At 37.3% G+C, this 23812-nt stretch overlaps 1 protein-coding gene across 1 annotated transcript in view; it reads right to left on the bottom strand.

Annotated features, from left to right (window-relative positions):
• LOC123319359 overlaps positions 1-914 on the bottom strand; it is an 82443-nt gene extending 81529 nt beyond the window's left edge. Inside the window, exon 1 of the mRNA XM_044906277.1 lies at positions 638-914. Coding sequence (XP_044762212.1) covers positions 638-692 — 55 coding nt within the window. The 5' untranslated portion in view covers positions 693-914. The remainder of the gene's footprint in view (positions 1-637) is intronic.
• Positions 915-23812: the final 22898 nt, after the last annotated feature.

Consider the following 23812-nt stretch of genomic DNA (forward strand, 5'->3'; position numbering starts at 1 on the left):
TAAAAATCAATAATAATCATTATTATTCATGGGGCTCGAAAAAATTTATTGTTATAACATAATTTTCATTGTTTCATACGAGTTGCCTCTATTTATCCTTATGTTGATATCTTTTCATATGTCACATCTAGATTTGGGGTATGACAGATGAGAAGAAATAAAAACTAAGATAAATATTCGAGTAAAGAAATACGGATTACGCACTGGCTTTCCGAAACGCACTGTATAAATAAAAATCAGTTCGAATTATAAATCCTGCATTCGGAACTTGTTGTTCTATACGGTGACACAAAAAGTTACAGAGTCATATATATATGCCACAAAGTGGTATTTATAATCAATCACCCTGTTACATAATTTTTTGTGAAGAAAATGATATACTGTGCCGAAAAATAATTAAAACAACTGTACTCATTCGGTGATAGAGATGAAATTTCAAAAATTCACTAAAATATAAGACATCATTTTGCTTCATTACAGAAAAAAGTTCGGGACCGAAAAAAATCGACCTTCGAAAAATTAGTTACAAATTTGAGTAATCTTCATTCGCGTTATGCTAAAATTCACCAAGACTTGAGGTTCCTCAAACTCTTGTATCCCACTTTCCCAAGTTTATTTTCCAATACTGAGCACTCACCTCTAACGAAACAAATCACGGTGAAAAAAGCGACAAATCTGCGTAAAACTTCCATACTCGAACCTCCAACCAAAAAAAAAGTCCGAATTCACAACATATCCTAGTCGAACGGTCAAAAGTTTTCGAAACTATCCGGCCAATTGAAGAGACCTCTCGCACATTAAACAGTAGTTCTTGGAGCGCTCAACACTGCGCACCGACAGCGCCTCTTATCCCTCGTCCCGTGCGGGAAAGCGCTTCGCGACGCTCCTGGACCGACGTCGGAGGCTGCGAGAGAAGATGCGCTGGACCAAGTGCCAAGTGCCGGAGCGGCTCTCCGGGGAGCCTCAGGCGCAGGCGTCCGATTCATGGACGCTCCGGATTTGATTTGCAAGTTTTGTCCGGTTCGAGATGCGTGAGAATTGATATCGGAAAGATTGTTCTGCAATTTTTTCTTCGGATTATCGTCTTGAAGGTGAATACGCCAGTTTGTTATAGACAAGATTTTTGTACTACAGAACTCTTCGGCTTGAAGATGCATGTCTGAACAACCAAACAGCTGGACATCCATCACAATCCCCATTTGATTCAAAGGCACGTGAAGTGTGAGATTCCGAAGAAGTTGTTTGGATACACACTGAGTAACATAGCACACATTCTTGAGATAATTCTTCTTTCTGTCCTAGATTAGATTAGAGGAGGGATGAAAGGTCATGCACCTTGACCTAAAGATCTATTGTGCATAATTCTGCCCTAAAGATTAGATGCAAGTGGCCTTTACAGTTCATGGGACCTGATGACTCGAACTCGTTCAGCAGTGTTGCTTTTTGCATTCTGACGCCAATAATAGTTAGTTTTTATTCCTCTTGAACATCCCTCAATCAGAAACACCATCCAAAGGTTATGCGTTGAGTTTAAAGTACCCAATTCGAACATTCAATCTCTATCTTCTGTATTCGCCATATTATTTTCGGCAGAATCGGAAATTGCTACTAGCTCTTGATCTATCCATTAGCATGGACTCTACATTCTACAAGCAAACATAATGTGCATAAGAGTTTCCTGCTGATCAAGACGTACCCTGCAAGTTGTTCAGTGCCCACTTTCATTATATTATTCTTTATACCATCTAGTATTCATCACTCCATGTTGATAAGACATCATTAGAAAGGCAAAGGGCAATTTTTTTCCTAATCTGTATATTCGAAGAGTCTGAAGCACCATGGCCTGTCGGAAAAATTACCCTTTGCCGTTCTGATGATGTCTTATCAACATGGAGTGATAGATACAAGATGGTATAAACAATAATATAATGAAAGGGGGTACCCCAACAGGGTATGTTTCAATAAGCAGGAAACTCTTATGCACATCATGTTTGCTTGTAGGATGTAGATTCCATGCTCCATCCACTAGATCAACCATCTGGATGAAAGCTCAGAATATCGGATACATCAATTGATCATGGTATAGTAGAAACGCATGCAAGTAGGACAAAACAGACTAGGAAGACATAAGACAAACACAAATGAAGATGCAACAGTAGTATAGCAAAGAAAGTTCTGCCTCACTTTTATAAGATAATAATAATAGATAATAATCTTAACTTCGAGCTCAGTTATATAGTACTATCATAAAAGAGAGGTTACATCTTCATTTGTGCTTGTCTTATGTCTTCCTAGTCTTTTTTGTTCTGCTGCCATGCGTTTCTACTATCCCATGATCAATTGATGTATCGGATATTCTGAGCTTTCATCCAGAGGGTTGATCTATTGGATGGAGCATGACATGACTGCTGATCAAGACATATCGTGTTGGGATACCCACTTCCACTATATAATTCCTTATATCATCTACTATCTATCACGCAGTGGCAGGTTTGGTTTATCCTTCCAACACACCCAGCAATCAAGTAATCCATCACTCTATATTCATAAGCCATCATCATGAAAGCTCAGAATACCCGATACATCAATTGATCATGGGACAGTAGAAACGCATGCCAGCAGAACAAAACAGACTAGGAAGACATAAGACACGCACAGATATAGATGTAATAGTAGTATAGCAAAGAGAGTTCTGCCTCACTTTTATGTGATAATAATCTCAACTTCGTGCTCAGTTGTATGGTACTGTCATGAAAGTGAGGCAGAACTCTCTTCTGGTATACTACTTGCAACTCGAAATCCATTGGTGAACACTCATATGATCTTCGAGTTGCTTGTCTTATGTCTTTCTAGTCTGTTTTGTTTTGCTGGCAGGCGTTTCTACCCATGTCATACATTAGGTCTTTTTCCCCAGTCAAGAGAACGGTTGAGGTCCAGTGGGTACTGACGTTTACGCCATTTATCAAGCTTTTTGGGTGGCTGTCTCTGATTTTATTCCATCGGTATACCATGTGGATGATTTTTTTGTCCAATTAATTATCGCAACAAAGGCTGTTACGAAATAAAATCTGGTTGGAATTATGTTCGAGGTTTTCCTCAAGAGGTTTGAATCAATTCGATCAACTATCCTCATATATCCCACCCAGTTTTCGGACAAAGAATTACTGCGGAGGGATTGTGGTTTGTTATCATTTTTACTTGTCACTCCTGGATTTTGATCTGATCATCCTGAGACTCACTCTGTTTTCGAACATCAGTAAAACTATCTAGAAATTGTTATTTTTATTCCAAGGACGAAAACCTTTCTTTTATAGTCGAGCCTGTAAGCCAGGCAACATGTTTTTGCCGACCTCCACAAACCTTCATGAAAGTAAGTACTGTTTGCTGGCCTCGGCTACGTCCCACTATTCGAACAACAGACTAGATGATAATTTTACAGAAATCCATATCGTTACCACTATCAATTCTTGACTATTATGAACACTAATATTTTAATTCACCCGTGAATTCTATCGGATTTTGTAAAGAATTAATTTGCCAACATCAAGTGACAGTTATTGTCACAAGAACTTACGTTTTTATTAATCGTGCATTCGCGAAACTGACACAATAGCCACTGCACTACCGTCTCGTATCATAGTGACGACAGGTCGACGAAAAAATTCATTTCAGTTCACTTCCTTTGTATGAACTTCTCTCCAGGCGAACTCCAGCTAGGAGCAATTTGAATATAGGTCCGATTATTGTTTTCAATGTGAAATAAAATTGGGGGCACGCTCTTATATGAAAGCTGCATTTGATTAAACTGGATTTCCGTTATTTCCCATTTTCCAATCTACGAATCCATCGCTCGGTGCTCAGTCCATCCACGTCGTTTTTCTGTTTGTAATTGAGGGCGAAAAAAATTCTATTACACGAATCTTGACTTCAGCAAACACCCCTAAGCGAATTCGATAATTCTCCCTCCCTCTCGACTTCATTGAAATTGGAGATTTATTTCGAAAACAAGCACCGAAGTTTTTTCGCTGTTCGCGTCAGGATGAATTATTACACTAATTGCTCTGGTATTCCGATCCTGGCAATTCCGTGAAGGGACACGCCTCAAAAAAGAGGGAAAAAAGCGCGACTACAAGGAGTCCGCAGGGCTCAGGTCCCACTTTCAACGGGGAATCAATCGTTATTAATTGAGTGACACTTCGCACTAATCTCCAGTTCACACAGGGAGACCGACGTCTTCGGATATCCGAGCAAAGGAGAGAGAGGCCTGCTGAAGGAGACAATGGATTTCAGAAGGGAGTTCGAGGAATTTGTTTCTCATTGTTGAGTTCCCGGGGTACAAGGGGGTTAGATTTATTGTGTCAGAGTTAAAGCGCGACTGTGAGGTGATTTTTTCGAAAGGTTACTTCTTCTTAATGGATTACTTCTCACTCAGACGATTCGTCATCCAGTAAATGCAAAAAAAGAAGTTTAACAGATTTTTAGGGATTATTGAAACCGGCTCAAAAAAGATGAATCATCGGTGGTAATTTGGAAAGACGTCACAGAATTTTCATGAGACCACCTGGAAAAAATAGGGCATCTCGTTTCGAGACACAGAAGGTGATTAATATATGATTTATTCATTTTTCAAAGATAAAATCTCAATTATTCTCACATGGCAGCACTGTAACGCCTATAGATTACTCTGACGTGACGTGGGACAACGTCATAATGCGCATGATTCAAAAATATGTATAACATACGATATTGCGTGAAGTGGGACGTGCATTCCCACGTCACGTCAGAACAATTTGAACGCTTCCGCGCAATATCGTATGTTATACATTTTTTTGAATCATGCGCATTACAACTTGGTGCCACGTCACTTCAGAGTAATCTGTAGGCACCTTTACTCATACTACAAGGGATTGAAAATACCTCAAATTATATGGACTTATTTCGTTATTTCATATCATGTTCTTGTCCTTCAATATCGATCATGCATAGGTAGTTCACAAGGCAAATTGAAGTTCAGATTTAGTCCCTTTTTCTTGTAAGTACGAAGGTTTTCAACGGGCGTACAAAGCAATTCGTTCTTAAATAAGCTATGGCTTTCTGATAATTCATTCTTTGTGTAAATGTGATTTTTAGCTTCTGCTACACCATATATTATTTAATTTATACATATCATTAAGTCCAGGTTGGATTATTCAAAATAATCAGCATGACGATGGTTTTCACAGATACAAAAATGTATTTAAGAGTCTTATTTTACCGAAGAATAAAGTCCCAAGGTTTATCAACAATAATGAAAATGTAATGAAAAACTTGCTTTCTATAAGTGGTTTCTCAACCAAATCATTGTTAATCTATATAAACCGCAATATCTAACTGAATGAGGTGAAATTGTACCAGAAGTTCATGAAATTTACTGAAAGAGAGGATTCGGAATTCAACTTTTTGACACAACCTCATTAATTTTTCTTTGACTCGTACAAATATTATATTCTTGAGGTCAAAAGTTCTTTTTTTCCCTTACCATTTTTTCCAAACCGGCTCGGTTTGAAAGATACAGGCTGTTGAAAAATCTTTAAAAAAAATGTTTTTCTTTAAATCTCACGAGCGGTTTCATCGAATGAAATGAATTTCGGAATATAGTTTTTCATTTATTTGATGATTCTTTTTCGAATACAAGATATAACCCACGTCTTCCAGTTTTCTCATTATGACCATTACGTACAACAAAATACTAAAAATTCAAAGAACTCAACTCTTGAAACTAATTTGGACACTATCTAATGAATATTTGAACGTTTTGTGAAATAAAAGTACTCTTTCATATTTTCTCGTATAATGCGCCGCTTCAGAGTAATTTGATGTTTAAAAATTAAAAAGTATCTGTGAAGTTTGAAAAATTTTGTACTTTGGCTGAATACAATTCTGTTTAATAGATCCACAAATGTGTATCGTCACAGATTCAGCTAGTTACTCTGCAAGTAATCTTATTTTTCCTGGGGTGGCGCAGCTCATTATGAAAACTTAAGAGGGCTATATCTTTTTATCAGAGCCGAATCGGAAAAAATGGTCAAAATAAAGTATTTCTTTTGAGCTCAAGAATATACTGTTAAAATATTTGTACGAGTCAAAGACTCACTCTGTATACTTGATTTTGTCCCTTTATTCAATGCAGATATGTGCCAACATACACGAAGTGAAACTCTGCTTAACGATATCTTCCACCAACCCCCAACCCTGCAAAATCGAATGCGACATCCGATGTAAAAATCAATTTCCGAAAACCTTATAACACGGGACAGTTACAAAAGCCATTTTATCACACTCTAAATAAGTTACAAAGTTGAGTGTCGATTGCTCGAGGCCCTGAACCCCTAAAATATATCGAAAACGAACAAACATCGCCGTTTCTCGTTACATATGGTCAATTTCACGAACGAACATGTAGGTCAAAACGCTCCCTGAGGTGTATGTTCGTTACAAGAAAATTGCTCTAGTCAGCGATACAAATTTCGAATGTTATCACAAGGAAATGAACGTGAACGTTTTTCGGTCATCAGGTTTATCCCCTATTTTATACGGTGTGTTTTTCCCAGTTCCCATGCTAGAATTCTCTGTTTTCTAAATAGTATAACGGGATTCATTTTTCAAATACACAACTGTACAACATTATATGATCTGCAAATTCAATAACCCATTATCGAACAATTAGACAACAGAAGTACAACTGCAGTAATACAATGTTCTTGTAATTTTTTTCAATTAAGCTATAAGTGTCATGCGGAACATATTTTGTGTATGTGTGTATGCAATAAACAAACATACACCTCTTCACATGTTCAGCAAAGCTGAAAATTTCACACATATGGAAAAGTAAGTTTCCTATCGAATTTCCACAGATTTTCAGCAGTGTATTCTGCAAAACCATGTGGCGGACATTCTTCTATGGATACTCATTGAATTTTATCTTCTGTAGCATTTATTTGATGTTATATACATCTCTTTTTACATTACTCAAGAGAAAACCAAACATTTTTTTTTTCATACTTCATTGCTGTATCCCGTTACCAGGAATAAATCACCAAAAAGGAAATAAAACGGTGGGAGCAGACTTATAATTCCTTAGGGCTAATTTAGACTGTGCCTGAAAAGACCCAACCGTGACCTACAGACCTTCCACACTCCGGGCATGGGTATTCACCAACCAGATCTGGCCGCCGCTGTATCCTTCTCGAGTCTCCATTATAACTGTGTACCAAAGACCTCCACTGTGACCTGTCTAACGCTAGTTGTTCCCAGTTATGATTGGCATTAACAGATTTTAGGGATTGAGTAGTATATCCTCAAAGCGCTTATTCTGGCCTCCTGGTTTCCGAGATCCCTCTGTTAATTCGCCATACATAGCTATTTTGGGGAGTCTTGTGTCTTGCATCCTCAAGATGTGGCCGCTCCATCTGAGTCGGGTCCTCGTCTCTTGAGTCTCAATCGTTATACAACTCGCGCGTTGCAAGACTTCTGCATTCGAAACTTTGTGGAACCATCTGATGTGCATAATTTGTCTTAGATGACGTTGTTGCGTTTGTTCAAGCTGTTTGATATGTCACCTGTAGGGCGTCCGGCAGTCGCTTCCGTAAAGAAGCGTTGGGAGGACCACTACTTTGTAAACAGCTGTCTTGGTCTTCAGATTGAGGTCGTGATTTTGACACACTTTCTCCTTTAGCTTCCATAATGCCCGTGAAGCCGAATTGATATGGTTGTGTATTTCTGTGTCTAGGTTAGCCCTAGTATTTATGAAGCTTCCCAAGTATTTTAACTGCTCGACCTGTTCTAGAGTTTCATTCTCCAGGCTGATATCTGTTTGAAGGCTTTCTGGCGTTCTTACCAGGATTTTGGTTTTGTCGTTATTTAGTCTATGGCCTAAAGCTTCGTATATATATATTTATAGGTGTCCAACATTATCCGTAGATTCTCTGAGCTGCTAGCGATAAGTGCGCAGTCGTCTGTATATTGAAGTTCCGTGATAAACTTTGTACGAGTTTTTGCTCTGAGGCGCTTCAGGTTAAACAGGCCTCCATCAAAACTGAATCTCATTCCAACACCTCTCACAGGCATACTCATGCCAGCAATTACCGAGACAGCTATGGCGAAAATATTGAACAGTAAAGGCGCTAACACTAAGCCTTGTTTTATTCAAGAGTTTGTTAAGAAATGGTCAGTTGTGGAGCCATTATGCTGTATTCTAGCGGTGTTTTTGGTATGAAAGCTTTTACACACTGCTAAAAAAATTTCGGGTACTCCAAGGCGTCCCATCTCTCCGTCTTATACAATATCGAGAAAAAATACATATTTTATGTGACCGCAACATCATTAAATCGATATAAAGTATGGTGAATATTGGCATAAGAGGCAAAATTAGCAGTAATAAGTTCACTGAAACCCCACGCGAAAATAGCAATCAAATTCATTATCCTTTTTATGGTAACGCTATAACGGAGGATCTCAGAGCAGATTGATCCAGCAGCAGATTAAAGCATTCTCCTGCCCCGCTTTCTACTGTTAGATTGATGTTTTATCAGGTTTAATAGTGGCAATAAATTTTATGGTTAGATATAAACAACTTTCAAGAATCCTGTTTTCGTCATCTAACTTTGGCGGAAGAGGAAATAGGCTTTTTTGTACAACAGATATCGTTGTTATTGCTGCAGCGGAGAAATTGTGTGGAATGTATAAGTGACAAAGTATATAGACAAGATAAATTCCGCGTCCGGAAAACTGATTTCGTTTTTCCACAGTGAATATACGCGCTTGAATCCATCAGAGCGTCAAAACAAGGAAGAGGAAGGGTGGAAATTGTGCTCGGTTCGCCTAATCAATTAGGTGATCCTCGAAAAGTTAATTGAACAAAAACAAAGAGCGTAGAGTTGAAAGAATTCCCTTTAATTGTGGAAATGGGAAAAATGCAGATTTTCAAGAACATGGGGAAGCACAGAAAGTGTTGACTAATTCTACAAAATTCATACAAAATATAGATTTGATGAAACGAAAATATTTTGTATTCGCAAACATAAAAATGAACGAAGACCTTCAATAAAACGGTCTGTTCAGCTAAATATGACTTTGTTCCATACTGTACGGACACAGTGTATATTGAATGTATATGTATGTATTTATTTATACATTGCGCACAAAAATTAACGCACATTATGGAAATCTTAAATTAATTCTACAACTGAAGGTGTTCTCAATGATAATTATTTTTATTAGAATTATGCATGCATATGTTATCCACTTTCAACGGTTTTCTTCAATACAGATGTGTCTTCCCAGCAGGAATAAAAAAAGATGACATTATCAGATTATGAATGTATTGGCTCCATTCTAAAATCAGTTGTTCTCGATCAATTATAGTGATCAATAGTTTTTCTTTCGTTTGATTTTCTACACTCGATCGCTATGCAACGCGAAACACGCAATTTGACCCAAGGGGAATGTGCCCAAGCTGTAGTTTTGCGAGAAGAAGGGTGGACATACACAAGAATTGCAGAAAGGTTTGGAGTTTCCCATACAAGTGTGTCCAGAATGTTGCAACGATTCAGGGAGACAGGTATGAATGTCCGAAGACTAGGACAGGGTAGACCACGGGTAACATCTGCCATTCAAGAAAGTTATTTGAGAGTTTCTTCGTTAAGACAACGGTTTGCAACCGCTCGCCTCCTTCAAATTCAGCTTGAGCAAACTCATGAGGTGCGAATTAGCACTCAGACAATAAGAAATCGCCTCAGAGAATATGATTTAAGGCCTCATGTCGCGGCAAGAGGCCTAGCTCCTACCCCAGCCCATCGAAGGGCGCGTTTGGATTTTGCGAGAGAGCATATCCATTGGGAAGAGGCCGATTGGGAAAGAATTCTCTTCACAGATGAGTCTAGATTCTGCCTCTACCATTGTGATCGACGTTCCCTTGTATACAGACGTCCACATGAAAGATATGCTCAGTGCAATTTCCTGAATACTACTGGTTTCGGGGGAGGATGGATTATGGTATGGGGTGGAATATCTTTGACTGCTCGCACAGACCTAGTTGTCGTTGATAATGGAGCTATGAATGCTGATAAGTATATAAGGAACATTCCTGAAGAGCATATAGTGCCATTTGCCCCATAAATTGGTGAAAATTTTATTTTTATGGACGATAATGCCAGACCCCATCGTGCGCGCATCGTTCAGGAGTACCTTGAAGAGGTTGAAGTCTCTCGAATGGAATGGCCAGCAAGAAGTCCAGATCTCAATCCGATTGAGCAGGTTCGGGACAACCTCAATAGAGGTCTGAGAAGTTCAGAAAATCATCCAACTACTCTTAATGACTTAGGAATCCAACTCAGAGAAATCTGGGAAGGATTAGATCAGAACATTTTAAGATCACTCATTTTGAGTATGAACCGTCGTTGCCGAGCTGTAATTAACGCAAGGGGTGGAAATACCAAGTATTAAATCACTTATCAGCATTTCAGTATTTTGAAAATTGCTCATTTCTCTTCTTTCACATAAGATTCGGTGAAATCCTGAATTTTTCTTCCATTTAATGTGTCTTGTTTCGTTCAAAACCTCCCGAAAGAACATAAAAAATAAGTTAGTTATGAAAGTTATAGTGTTAACTTTCATTAAAATTGAGATTTTCAGAATGTGCGTTAATTTTTTTGCGCGGTTTATTTGTCAATGTGATTCACTTTACCTATTGTTTTATGTGAAGATATTTTCGCCTGTACACTTTTTTGACATCTCCTCTGAAGTATTGAGGAATAAATGAGTATGAGTATGAGTATGATAATGACCATTTCAAAGGATTCCGAAATCACTCAGGGTGTCAAAAGAAAGTCCTACTCATTGGGAAAGAGTAGATGCTAACCATATGGTCTTGATCTTATCAGATTCAGATAAATGTTGGGAAACAGATGATAATAATACGACAAAATACCTATAGGGTCATGCAGAAATATCCAAGTTATATGACTGCAAATAAAAACGACTAATTGTTTCTTTAAAACGAAAGAAACTGTGTCTAATATGAAATCAAATAACGAAAGGCGAAAAATCACTGGAGAATTCTAAGGATTCTAAACGTTTCGCCATTAAGAATATTTCTCCAAGCTCTACACATATTTATCACCGAATAAACACCCCTCCTCTATCCTATAAACCATTGCATAATTCGGTGAAACGATTCAGATGAAATCCTGGCAATAAATATATGAATAATGGGAGAATAATAACGAGAGAATAGCTGTATAAATTTTTCATGACGTAACGTTCCAAGTTTCCAGGACTTGTTCAAATATTCAAACGAGGTTATGACACACTGGCATCATTTCCATAATTCCATTCACATTCGGAATTTGTCTTTCAGCTGTTGCTGAGGAAACGCAACAGGGTATAGTAGATTCTTGTGTTGAAGAGTATTTTCGGAAGACCTTTTAGCAGGGAGTGTTTTAAACTTGAGATTCCGCACGTATTTCGGTTCATATAACAAGGATTTTCAGCAGATATGATAATTTCATCATATCTTCAACATTACTATTATGCAAGGAACTTAAAAGAATGCAAAATGTGAAAATTAAAACACGCCGGCACCATTGCTAGGCAAGTAGCGAATCCTAGTCTACCCTTACTTTTTATTTATGTGCCATAATCCTTCAAAATTTTGAAACAAATACTTCTTATTTCATGTGAGTGTTGAAAAATTCTGTTGTTTTTTCGATGTTTTAATGCATTTTGAAATCTGCATTTTCACTGACCATATAAACATCCTTACCGTTTAATAACCATGACGTGGATGCTGCAGTCAGATCATTATGACGATGTCAAACTTTTCCATTTCGTTCATTATAAAACCCTCGATGATATCAGAATTTCTGGATTTGTCTGGTATCAATTTCAATGCAGGATCCTCGGCTAACTTCAAAATTTCGGATGTGATTTAGGCTTGATTCGAAAAAAAATGGCTTATATACTTATAAAAATGTCTTAAAAGCATTTGCAACTTTAGAGGCTGTCATGCAATTGTATCAGAATATAGTTTCGTAGTATTTGCCACAATGGTAATTGAATAAGATGCATTTAAGGACCGATATCATCAATTCCAAAGTTGCAAAATGGCGTATTCGCCGATATAAGCCGGTGTAAGAATTGAAACACTTTAAGAACTAAGCTCTCTCATTCTTACGGCCGGTTTCATAATCAAACCTAAAGTCACTTTAATTTTACAGCTTCCCTTAAGACCAGTTTCATAATCAAACCAAAAGTCGCTTTAATTTTAAAGCTTTCTTTAACCCTACTAAAAATGACATTAAAGGAAGTTTTAAGCTTAAAGTGACTTTAAATTTCATTATGAAACCGACCGTTAACCCTACTAAAAATTACAGTAAAGGAAGCTTTGAGCTTAAAGTGACGTTTAATTCGATGAAACTGGACGTTATAGGGTACTCTAACGATTTGTCAAAATCAGCTGACCCTTCATTGCCGTGGGGCACACAAAGCTTTTTATTATCAATGTAAAGAGGCATTTCTTAGAAAGTTATTGTCTGATCAATCTAATCTAACGTAGGGAAGAACATTTTTCCCAAAAACATGCACAAAACACAATACTCGACCAAAACAGCATGCGAATCAATGGAGGGAAAAGCTTGTGTGCCCCACGACAGCGAATGCTTAGCTGATTTTGACAAATCGTTAGAGTTCCCTATACTGATGTCTACTTTTTGCACTCAGAAAATCAAGGATCTTGTATAAGTATTTCAACATAAAACAGACCTTTGTGTAGAGATCCTTCAGTATCTGAGTCCAGAAAGTAGACATTTTCACTTAAAGAATGAGAAAATACTTAAGCATGTAAATTAGATCACCAAATGCAACAAAAATCATAATTCTGAAAGCAGTTGACGAGAAATAACTCTTTCATCATGAAAAATCAGTAAGAGGATTTATTGGACGGCCAGCTTTCAACTTGTCAGAGTTGACATTTTATCAAATCATCAATGAACTCGTTGAAGACCTTGAATCAATAAAACTAAATCTGCATTCTGGCACACACTTTTCGTCTGCAAACTGTTTTCGTCTGGCCGTTCATCCCTAAGATACCAATACTAGATAGAGGGGCGATGGAATCAATTTTAAGAATACAGAATTTGATGAAAACATAAGTGCCCGTTACAATAACTGTCATTTGCAATTGTCAAATTGACTCTCTACGACATCTGCTAGATTTTACGAGTGAATTACGTACGTGGTTGAATGACAGTGTTCATTATAATGAAGAATGGATAGTGATAGCGCTAAGGATTTCACTATCACTACTCCAGAGCAGAGGGAATTTGCAAATACGCCGACCTAGACGAGGCTATCAAACGGGTACATAAGTACTTACTTTTAAGAAGGTGTGTGAAGTCGAAAAAAAATGCACTTCGGCAAAAAAACTTTATTTTGTCCCACCCTCCTGCTAGCCTCTGCTGCGCCTCGGATATCAATTTACAGGATCTACTATAATAGACACTTTTGCGTCCTTGGTACATAAATAACTATTATGGTTCCATTATTCCAAGATTTTGCGTTGAAAGCGGGCATTTGATCATTAAACTAGACTCTCGACTGCAGAATCGATGTGTTACTCCACTCATCATTAGGAATCACCAAAAACTACAGGTAGAAGGTTATGTAATAGATATTGCACGTAATCGAATAATACCGAGAAAACCAATTTCCCCAAACGCAATTTCCAACTTCCCTGTTGGTTTTTCCCTGATTCTGATCCGAAAGAAACCAGGGATAGCGATCGTGTCACGAACTATCATTTTCAGACGGATTTTGGAACGAGGTACAAATTGCTTCCTGGAAGTAACTAATGAATTCGAATGTGCTTCATTACGGAAAAGATATCCGTCAAAGGATGGAATCGATGTGAAATCACCGGAAGCGTACAAGCTGAATCCTAATTGAATTGATTAATCCCACATGTGCTCCACGATTCACGAAAACTACGATGGGACGTTGTCAACGTGAAATTTTCCGGCTAGATTCGTTTGAGGACCGTTCATTTACATATTGCAGTTGCAGGAGCTTTCATCCCCCGGTGTTCGTCGTGCATTTTTGACGTTTTTCGAGCCCTCGGTTTTCGTTGCGGATGTGAAAAGGATTCTGATGCCTTGAAATCCACTCAATGTTGAAAGTAAATAATATATAACGTTAATAGACCAATTGGTCACGAAATAAGCAATCAGTAACTGAGTAAACAGGGTTATGATGACCCTGCACCACGAGAATATCTTGAAATGAAAAGGATATTTATGAATCTTTGCAGACGAAAAAATGACGTGTAACGCATCTGAGCAATTTTTAAATACAATTCGAAAAACCAAGAAATTAATCACTTCACATATCCCTACAGAAAGTAAATTTTCAGCATAGTTTAGTGTCAAATTTGTTGTAGAAGATCTTTTGGTCTTGACAATTGTTCAATTTTCAATCTTACCCACCTTTTGAAGGTCAATTTTCGATCAGCGTATCTCCCAAAAAAACTATCGTAACTTAACCTCAGCAGGGTTATGGCTCGAGCAAGACGGCTCACCCTTGAATGCGTCCTGACCCCCCCTGGGTTTTCACACCACCAGATTATCGTACTAATGACAGTAGGGTTAGAACACAAATTTTGGCAAAGGATTAATAAAAGTGGAACCCTCAATTAAAATTGAAAGTATGCCAATTTAAAATTCAAACTCATTTTTTTAAAAGAAGTGCATTGATTTGTAAAAAAAATAAAATTCATTACAAGAACAATTGAACAGTTGTAGATTGGAGTCGTTGGATGTTTTTTTCAAGCATGATTGTAGATTTCGGCCCCGATGGACACACTCTTGTTCAGACAACAATATATCAACTAAATTGATCTCGATCAAATGTTGTGCAGTGTAGTTCAACGAAATCTTTCCAACAAAATGTGATTAGTAATAATCTACCCACAGATACCGAAGATGTCTCGGCATATTATCACTGACGATGATTGATAATTCGATGTAATTAAGCGAAGACTTATTTGAATGAGTCGGATAGATTCGATTTCCACTGTAATTAATTATTCTCGAATTCTGAATAGTTGATATTCCGCTTCTCGCTGATATTGATGCTTTCCAGGAATGCCGCGATGATGATATTTCACGTTCGTAAAGTAAAGGAAGTTTTTTCGTTCGAGTTTCAAAACGAATGAATGTAATTGGTTCATCGTTCATAGCGGCCATTTTCGCTTACTTCAAATAGTTGGGGAGCCGACGATGCTAAATCGGGATTCACTCGAGCGTCGAGGAGACCTGGTGGATTCTGAAATCAGATGGTAGAAAGAAAAAAAAGTTTTATGATGTATGCACTTTTAGCAGCGGGGAAAGCGTCTGCGGGTTCTCAAAAATGTTAAAAAAAAATTGTCAGGTATACGCACTCGCGCGTTTCAGATTAAGATACTGTATATACTGTACTTGTGTATGATAATAAATTCATGTTAATCTGACAGTTTGCGTGGTGGGGCTGGCCGTATGGAAGTGAAAATGGTTCACAAAAAGGTTTCTTCAACCGTGTCAGATTTTTAGAGGATATGTTGATTGGACCCAAAAGAAGCTACTTTTCAAGAGACTGACAATTCAGACGTAAAGCAAGGTCACAGTGATCCTTTGAAAATGCAAAAAAATAGTTACTTGCACATACTCGAGCGTGTCAGATTTTCATACAGATGGTTAATTTAGGTGTTGCAGATAAGTTGACCTATTACTCTGACACTAATCAGAGGGAGTTTTCTCTGACAGTTTGAAGATGATAAAAAGGCATTTTTTTGGATTATCCCCCTTTCTGTAGCTCTAATCGTTTCCGTATTCATTATGAAAGTTGTATGTAATAAAAATTTTCCCAACTTTTGCCTGAAGCTATTTTACATACTCCTAATCTTTTTCGAGTTAGAGTGCGATAAGGGCGAGGAGCTTAGCCACACATGCGAAAGTCCAAGGTCAATCTAAAAACCCAGTCTAATGTCATTGATCGCCACATATTTCAAAAACGTTTGAACGTAGAAAAAATTGCTTCGAACAAAATTTGTAGAAAATGTTATGTTCTACAACTTTTATAATGAATTAGAAAACGATTTGAAGCCCAGGAGAGGAGATAATTTAAAAAAAAACTGATTTTTGTAACCTTTATGGACAATCTTTATTGTTTCGCCTTGCTTAAACTGTCAGATTATATTTTTTTCGTTATTCTTGAATCATTAGAGTCAAAATAAGAAAACAGAGCCACTGGGCTAGAGAATGTACATATGATGTTTTTTTTTGCATGTTTGGCGCCCTCTCATACATTTTCGTCACGTTTAAATTGTCAGATTAAGAGAATGTGTACTTTTCAACATGTAATTAACCACATATGTACATCTTTATGTGACACGATCGAGTATGTACAATGTTTTTTTTTTAATATTCTGATAGGCTGTCTTAGACAATTTCCCCTAAATATACAGGTCTAATTTTTGGTAGAGGTACTCTACAGGGTATCTCCCCTTATATTAAACTGATACGTTCATGTAAATCCCTAATTTCCCTCTTGGGCTCCCCAACTAAAAAGAAGAATGTCCACTTCGAACGGTGACTTTCGAACAAACAAAAAATTCGATGATTTTTTAGAACTGTGCGTTCGTGTGTTCATCAGGCCATCACACACCTTTCAACTCCGTAGAATTTCTCCATGCAACAAGTTCCACCAAAATTCCCTAAGCCTTCAATAACCACTCAAACCAATCAAACACTATTTTTCTTCAGATTCAATTAGGTCCTGCATAAATCACCACGATGATTATTTCCTGCCATTCCTACAGTCTCCGAAACCTCTCCGAGGCACTTTATATGCATCCAAAAATTCCGACCATAGAGCAACTTTTGCCGGGATTAAACTTTGAGTAATCCAGGGTGCGAATTAAAATAATCCCCAATTTACAATGGACCTCTGCACTGCAGTTAAAGTTGAGTGTGTTTAATAAAGATTTATGAACTAGGGCCACTATAAGTTGGTTGGAAATGAAACTTGTTTCGAGTTGCTCTTTACTATGGATGGAGGAACTCGGCTAAGTAGATAGAAATAAGTTCGAGTTTTTCCCGGAAATTTTCACTGTAAATTCGAAGTGTTATTCGAAAGTTTGAAATGAGTTTCTATTGGTAAATTGGACGAGGATAGTGCGATTTGTTACACTGATAAATTTATCGCGTCGTAACAGTTTTATTCGTTCGGGAAATTGGCCCTTGATAACAATAAAAAAGCGGAGATTATTTTCACACGTTGGGTTATTGCATCAGACTAATTGGAAGTTATACAGGGCGTCCAAATGAAATGATTGTATGGGAAATTACGATAAAACTATACTTCATTCACTTTTATTTTAGCAGTCGGTTGGCCATGGAAATTTGACACATTTTACTCTGTATAGTTCGAAAATGTGAAGCTTGTCAAAACATTTTTGGGTTTTAAATCAACGCTATGTTGCCCGTTCTACGTAAAAGTTTCTGTTATTACGTATTTTATCACAATGTCGAATCTCTTCGGAAAATATGTGACGAACATAATTGAAGTTTATACAAACTGATTGAAGTCATACCAAATCCAGTTATTTGCATGGAAAATACAAGAGATCAGTATAATATCATAATATGCACTAGCTTGAGGAGAGTTTATGTTCGTTATCTTCTTTGGCTTACATCATTTGTAGTTTTCGAAAATATTAACTCGAAGATGAAATGCATATGATGCAGTGGTTGGGAATGGGTATCTCCCGAAGGAATTAACAGATAATTACAAGAATGTTAAATTCTTCAACAAAAATCATCTTGCATCAATATAAGTAGAAGGAATTGAAGGAAGTTTCAAGTTAAAATGAACTTCACCTTTGAACAAAAATTTCACATGAATAAACAAGTAACAGGGCAACAATCACTTTCGGCATTTTCGTAATAAAAAATTGATAATAGTTGTGGCAACGGCGTTATGACATTAACGACATTACATGAGTGCCAACCTTACTTCGTTCTAGTTACAAAAACTTGAGAAAATTATTTCATGGCCAACCGACTGCTAAAATAAATTTGAATGAAGTATAGTTGCTTTTATTGGAAGGGATGACATACTTGAGCAGTTATCCATTTACGCTCAAACATTGAAATCAATGCCTCCGGGGGTGTTATCCTGGAGTGGAATAGATTTTTGTGGTTGTAACATAGGTTTTCATCTCCAGTCAATAATGTTACTACTACTTAACCTACTCTTCCTCAGTTTCTTTATTGAACCAGTTGAATCAGCGTATATCTAGTCGAACCAAGATTGTGAATGTGCTTGAAGAACTCAAATTAAATCCTAGACTCCTAAATCAACAACTGAAAACTGATTAATGATCAAAAAGAACCCTTGGCAACAAACGGAATACCCAACTGAGCATATTAATCAAATTTTACCTTTCTCGGCATCTCAAATACGGATCATCCACGAGGGTGATATACAATGTTGCCAACAATTATAAAGGGACTAAATTCAAATCGTCTGGACGACCCTTTAGGCAGTTAGGATAATGGAGTACTGACCTTATTGAAAACTCGATTAGCGGAAATTTACCTGTTAAGGGGTGTGAACCCTAATAGGAATAATGACACTTTGGCGGGTGTATGAAGGTTCTATTTGATTTCTTTAGGGTCATTTTGATGGAAATACCCGGGCTGAGTGTCGAAATGATATACATATAGGACAGGGTGTTGATGAAGAACTGCAAAACGTTTCAAGTCAAAATTATTCAGACGAATATTGGGTTTATTTCGATTGAAGCTTTTTGGATTAGAGCAACGGACATTTTTAAGATCTTATCAGGAATTTAAGAACCATAATAGAGTTGCAAACAGGGGCTTTGATCCGTTATGATTTTCGAGGAGGTTCTAGCAATCAAATAGTAAAGCTGGAATTTATCAGAAAAATTAAGATGCACCTAATATCAGTGAACTACAAGAGAATCTTAGATCTGTGATAATCCTAGTGGGAGTTGAAGAAATTGCCTTGAAATTTATTTATTGGCCTTACCTCATTTGTTCTAGTACACTCCCAACAAACACAATATACAGCAACTGTAGAGATTGCATAACAAGTGCCATCCGAATGCAGCACAGAAAATGCTGTACTGAAATTGCACAGTACAATTGCACAGTACAATTGATAATTCTGCACTTTGAAACTGCAGTATTTGATATACAGTTACTGCACAATTTCTGTATTGATAATACTGCATTATGAATATGAAGCTTTTAATATACCTATAGAGTCATTCTGGGTAACTGAGCGCAGTGGGTAAGTGTGCGCAGTGCGTATATCTCGACTATGCAATGTATGAAAGAGGGGTTCATTTGGGTGAAGCAAGGGCGCAAAATCGCCATATTAGTTTTTCGAAGGAGTGCGCCGTCCCACGTTTCTTTAACTTTTTATTTGCAATCAATCAAATTCACTAGTTTTCTTGTTAATTTTCAGCATCTCTGCAAATTCTGCCAGGTCCAAGTTCCGAGTCTCTCAGTGTTAAACAATATTTTATTCCATCATGGGCATATTAATCTAAATATATAATAAAAAATTTTAGGTTCTCTTAGCTGTTCAACTCTATAAAAACGTCAATTCAAATTTTGGCTTACTGGGGAAAGTGTGCGCGGGTAAGTGTGCGCATAGATTCATATATGGGCATTAGTTCAGTGAGGAATAAATTATGACTTTGTTGATTTTCTTTGTTAAGACTCGATCAATATTGTCCTATTTGTTCAGAAAAATATGAAGAGCCACCAACAGGGGAATGTATCAAGTGTTGTCTTCACCAAGAATTGTGGCACGAACAATAATGCACTGCTTGTAAGAAGGCGCTTCTGTTTTGACAATAAACAGCATTTCTCTAATATTGTAACATTTTGATGAGATTATTTTGTAATTTGTTTTGATTGTGTGGTTCACTAAGCACTGCGTTCACTTACCCCGTGAGGGTGCGCACACTTACCCGCAATACGGGGCATGTGAACGAACTCCGACTTTCTCTATTAAATTCTTTTTTGCGGAAAGAAAACGTCTTCGTTTGTTTGCTTTTTGATGTTTTCTTATAGATAAGAAAATTCTATATCTATCTATCTTATGAATATGTTTTAATTCTCCTAGCTTCAACATTTGAAACAGGGTAGGGCTTGAAAGGCAAAAGTGCGCACAGTTGCCCCGAATGACTCTAATGATTGCACAGTTTATTCTGCATTAAAAAAGGGAGTATTTGATATACAGTTACTGTACACTTTCTGTATTGATAATTCTGCATCAAAAAAGGAGTACCTAATTGATATACATTTGCTGTACAGTACTAGTATGAATTATTCTATATACATATTATATTCGATGATTAAGTTTTGTTTGATTGAATCAATTTTTATTGGACTTGCCTACTAACCGAAAATAATAGAACCTACAGTCCCTGGCCATATTATTAGACGCATTGATTCGATGCAAAATCTCAATATTGAATTATTAAATTGAATGTATATGTTACATATACTTCATCTGTAAATGGATTCCACATAAAATATATCATATTCAATAAAAAATATTAATTTATTGATGATTAAATATGAAATTCTAATATTTTGCTGAGCCACCCTGTGTAGCTATGAGAGCTTCATACTATCAATGCAGAAATGTTCGGTTTGCTGCATTCGAAGATAATGATTTCATATGTGGATTATCGAAATAACGTCCGAACCTGCAGAATGCAAGACGTCCACTGCAAGACATAGTACTGATTCATACTTAAGTACTAATACTACAACATCAAAAATAAATGCCAAAAAGAACAATTTAATGAGAGTCGTAGATAAAACTGACATTCTGTGGAAATGAAATTCAAATATTCTGCTTTTTCTTCGGGCAATACCATTAAATATAAAAAAAATCCTCAGTGCGTCTAATAAACTGGCCAGGGACTGTAGACTAATAATTCGAAGGAATTTCTGAGACTCAAACATATACTTTCTCTGAGAAGTTGAAAGGATTTGAAAATTCGACTATGATATATAAGGTTGAAGAGAAAGAGAAGTAGATATAATTCAATAATTGAAGACTGCTGTCGTTACCAAAATATGGGTTATATTAATTAAAATTAAAAATTTATGATTTGCAGAATCGACTTTCTGGATATACAGGTAACTTCAGTATAAACAGAATATGGGCTCATAATTTCAAGTTTCGATTATAGTTACTGCACAATGAATACTGCATAAAAGGTGTAGCTTGCCGTACAGTACTTGCACAGTGACTGCTTCATTTAATGTGCAGCTCGCTGTACAGTTCTTGCACAGTGGCTGCTGCATTTTAAGTGAATCTTGCTGTACAGTCCTTGCACAGTGACTACTTGATTTAAGATACAGCTTGCTGTACAGTTTTTGCACATGACTGCTGCATTCGAAGTGCAGCTTGCTGTAACATTTTGCACATGCATAACTGCTGCATTTGAAGTATAGCTTGCTGTACAGTGATTACAATATTATCGCTGTATTTGCCGTTCAACAACTCTGTACTGTGGCTGCATGACAAATGTAGTTTGTAGTTGCATTGTAGTCGCTGCATTCAAGTGCTGCGACGCTGTACATACAGTTTTTTTATAGTAGCTGGATTTCAGCGTGCTTAGTTATTAACATTCTGATAATGATTTCTCAACTTACCTTTTAACATCCAGATACTGTAGCTAGAGCTGATAATTTAAGACTAGAGGGTGCAGCGCACAATAGAGCGTCAAATCATTACTTTCAGATTCTCTGACCAACACGTCAAATCTTGGAGAATTTTATTGGTTCCAGTCATTAAGAAAAAAAGATTGTATTCTTCATTTTCCTTAGCTACAAAGATATTTTAATCCTGGATAACTTGGCAGAGATCTTCAACACAAGAAGCTTTCAAATTCCGGAATATATGATGCAGAAGACAGTGCAGTGCTTCGATAACCTAGGTGGAATATAAATATGTGCATTGCTCAATTAACCTGATCGATATCCCATGCGCCAACCCATACTGGAAAAATATTGGAAGCTATCATTTTGCCCCGAAATTTATTTGGTCGTTATCGTCGGCAGGCTGATGAAAATCACGCCGAATGAACAACGTTCAAAAAATGGTGTTATCTGGGATGGAGTGCCCGGAAACGTGATTTAAATTCTCGATTCGTTTACTGTAAATGCCATTTGATCGTTAAGTATCGACGAGGCCGTTACCATCGGACGAAATTATCGAAAACGATGAATGTAGACATTGTAGGCGCAATAATGACGTTTCGACATGCAGAAATGCAATTTCGTGTTTGTATAATTTCATATTACGAAACGAGTCATGGACGGACGCTTTCATTGGATTAATTCTGCGAGCTTTACTACATGTAAATACCTCGTGTCACCCAGTCTCGATGAATTTTCGAAAACATGATATTATAAAACATTCTGATAATGTAGGTATAAGAAGGTTTGGACAAAAAACACTGTAAACCTTACAAAACTCTGATGTATGACTTTCACCATAATTTATTTCGAGTCTTCATCAATAGCTAACAATTAGCTGAGCGATAACTTCATTGCTTCATCCCGTTACCAGGAATAAATCTACAAAAAGACTCAAAAACAGAATTATCTGAGCGATCAAACTTAAAATTTCATTTGGACTACTTGCGACTGTGTGCCCTTCTGTGACTGAAAAGACCCAACCGTGAATCATAGATTCTTCCACACTCTGGGCACCAACCAGATCTGGCCGCCGGTGTATTCTTCTCGAGTCTCCATTATAACTGTGGACCAAAAGCCTCCACTGTGATCTGGGTTGTTCCCAGTTATGATTGTATTTAACTGATTTTAGCGACTCCATCTGAGTCGAGCCCTCGTTACTTGAGTCTCGATTGTCGTACAACTCGCGCGCTGCAACACTTCTGCATTTGAAACTTTGTGGAACCATCTGATGTTCAATATTTCTCTTAAATAACGTTGTTGCGTTTGTTCAAGCTGTTTAATATGGCATGTAGAGCGTCGAGCATTCGCTTCCGTAAAGAAGCGTTGGGAGGACCACGCTTGTAAACAGCTGTCTTGATCTGCAGATTAAGGTCGTTATTTTGAAACACTCTGTCCTTTAGCTTAGAGAATGCCCGTGATGCCGAATTGATACGGTTGTGTATTTCCGTGTCTAGTTTAGCCCTAGTAATTATGAAGCTTCCCAAGTATTTAAACTGCTGGACCTGTTCTAGAGTTTCATTCTCCAGGCTGATATCTGTTTGAAGACTTTCTGTCGGACTCACCAGGATTTTGGTTCTGTCGTATTAATAGTCAGATCTCAAGTATAGATAATGTCTTAAGTAGCGTCTTGAGACATCAATCTGATTAATAAATTTGACTTGAGACTCTGTCAAGATGACGTCTCAATCCGCGATCTCACTTGAGTAGGTGCTTATTAATAAATGTGACTCAAGTACTCGAATGATCTCAAGATAGGTTTTGGGAACGTCAAATTTAGAGTATGGTCGAACCCTGACTCAAGATGATCTCGAAATGAAGGTTGGGTTGATTTGCTTTGTGAACTGACAAGAAGCATGCACGACTCCAGGATCTTTCAAATGTCCAGAGTTCACATGAGCTACACTCTGTGACAATATCTCCTATAGCTTCCTGAACGCAGTTTCACGCCATCTCGTTGACTCACCTAACTCCAAAGATGGAAACTTCGC

This window comes from Coccinella septempunctata, chromosome 8 (assembly GCF_907165205.1).
Source record: "Coccinella septempunctata chromosome 8, icCocSept1.1, whole genome shotgun sequence".
Classification (NCBI taxonomy): domain Eukaryota; kingdom Metazoa; phylum Arthropoda; class Insecta; order Coleoptera; family Coccinellidae; genus Coccinella; species Coccinella septempunctata.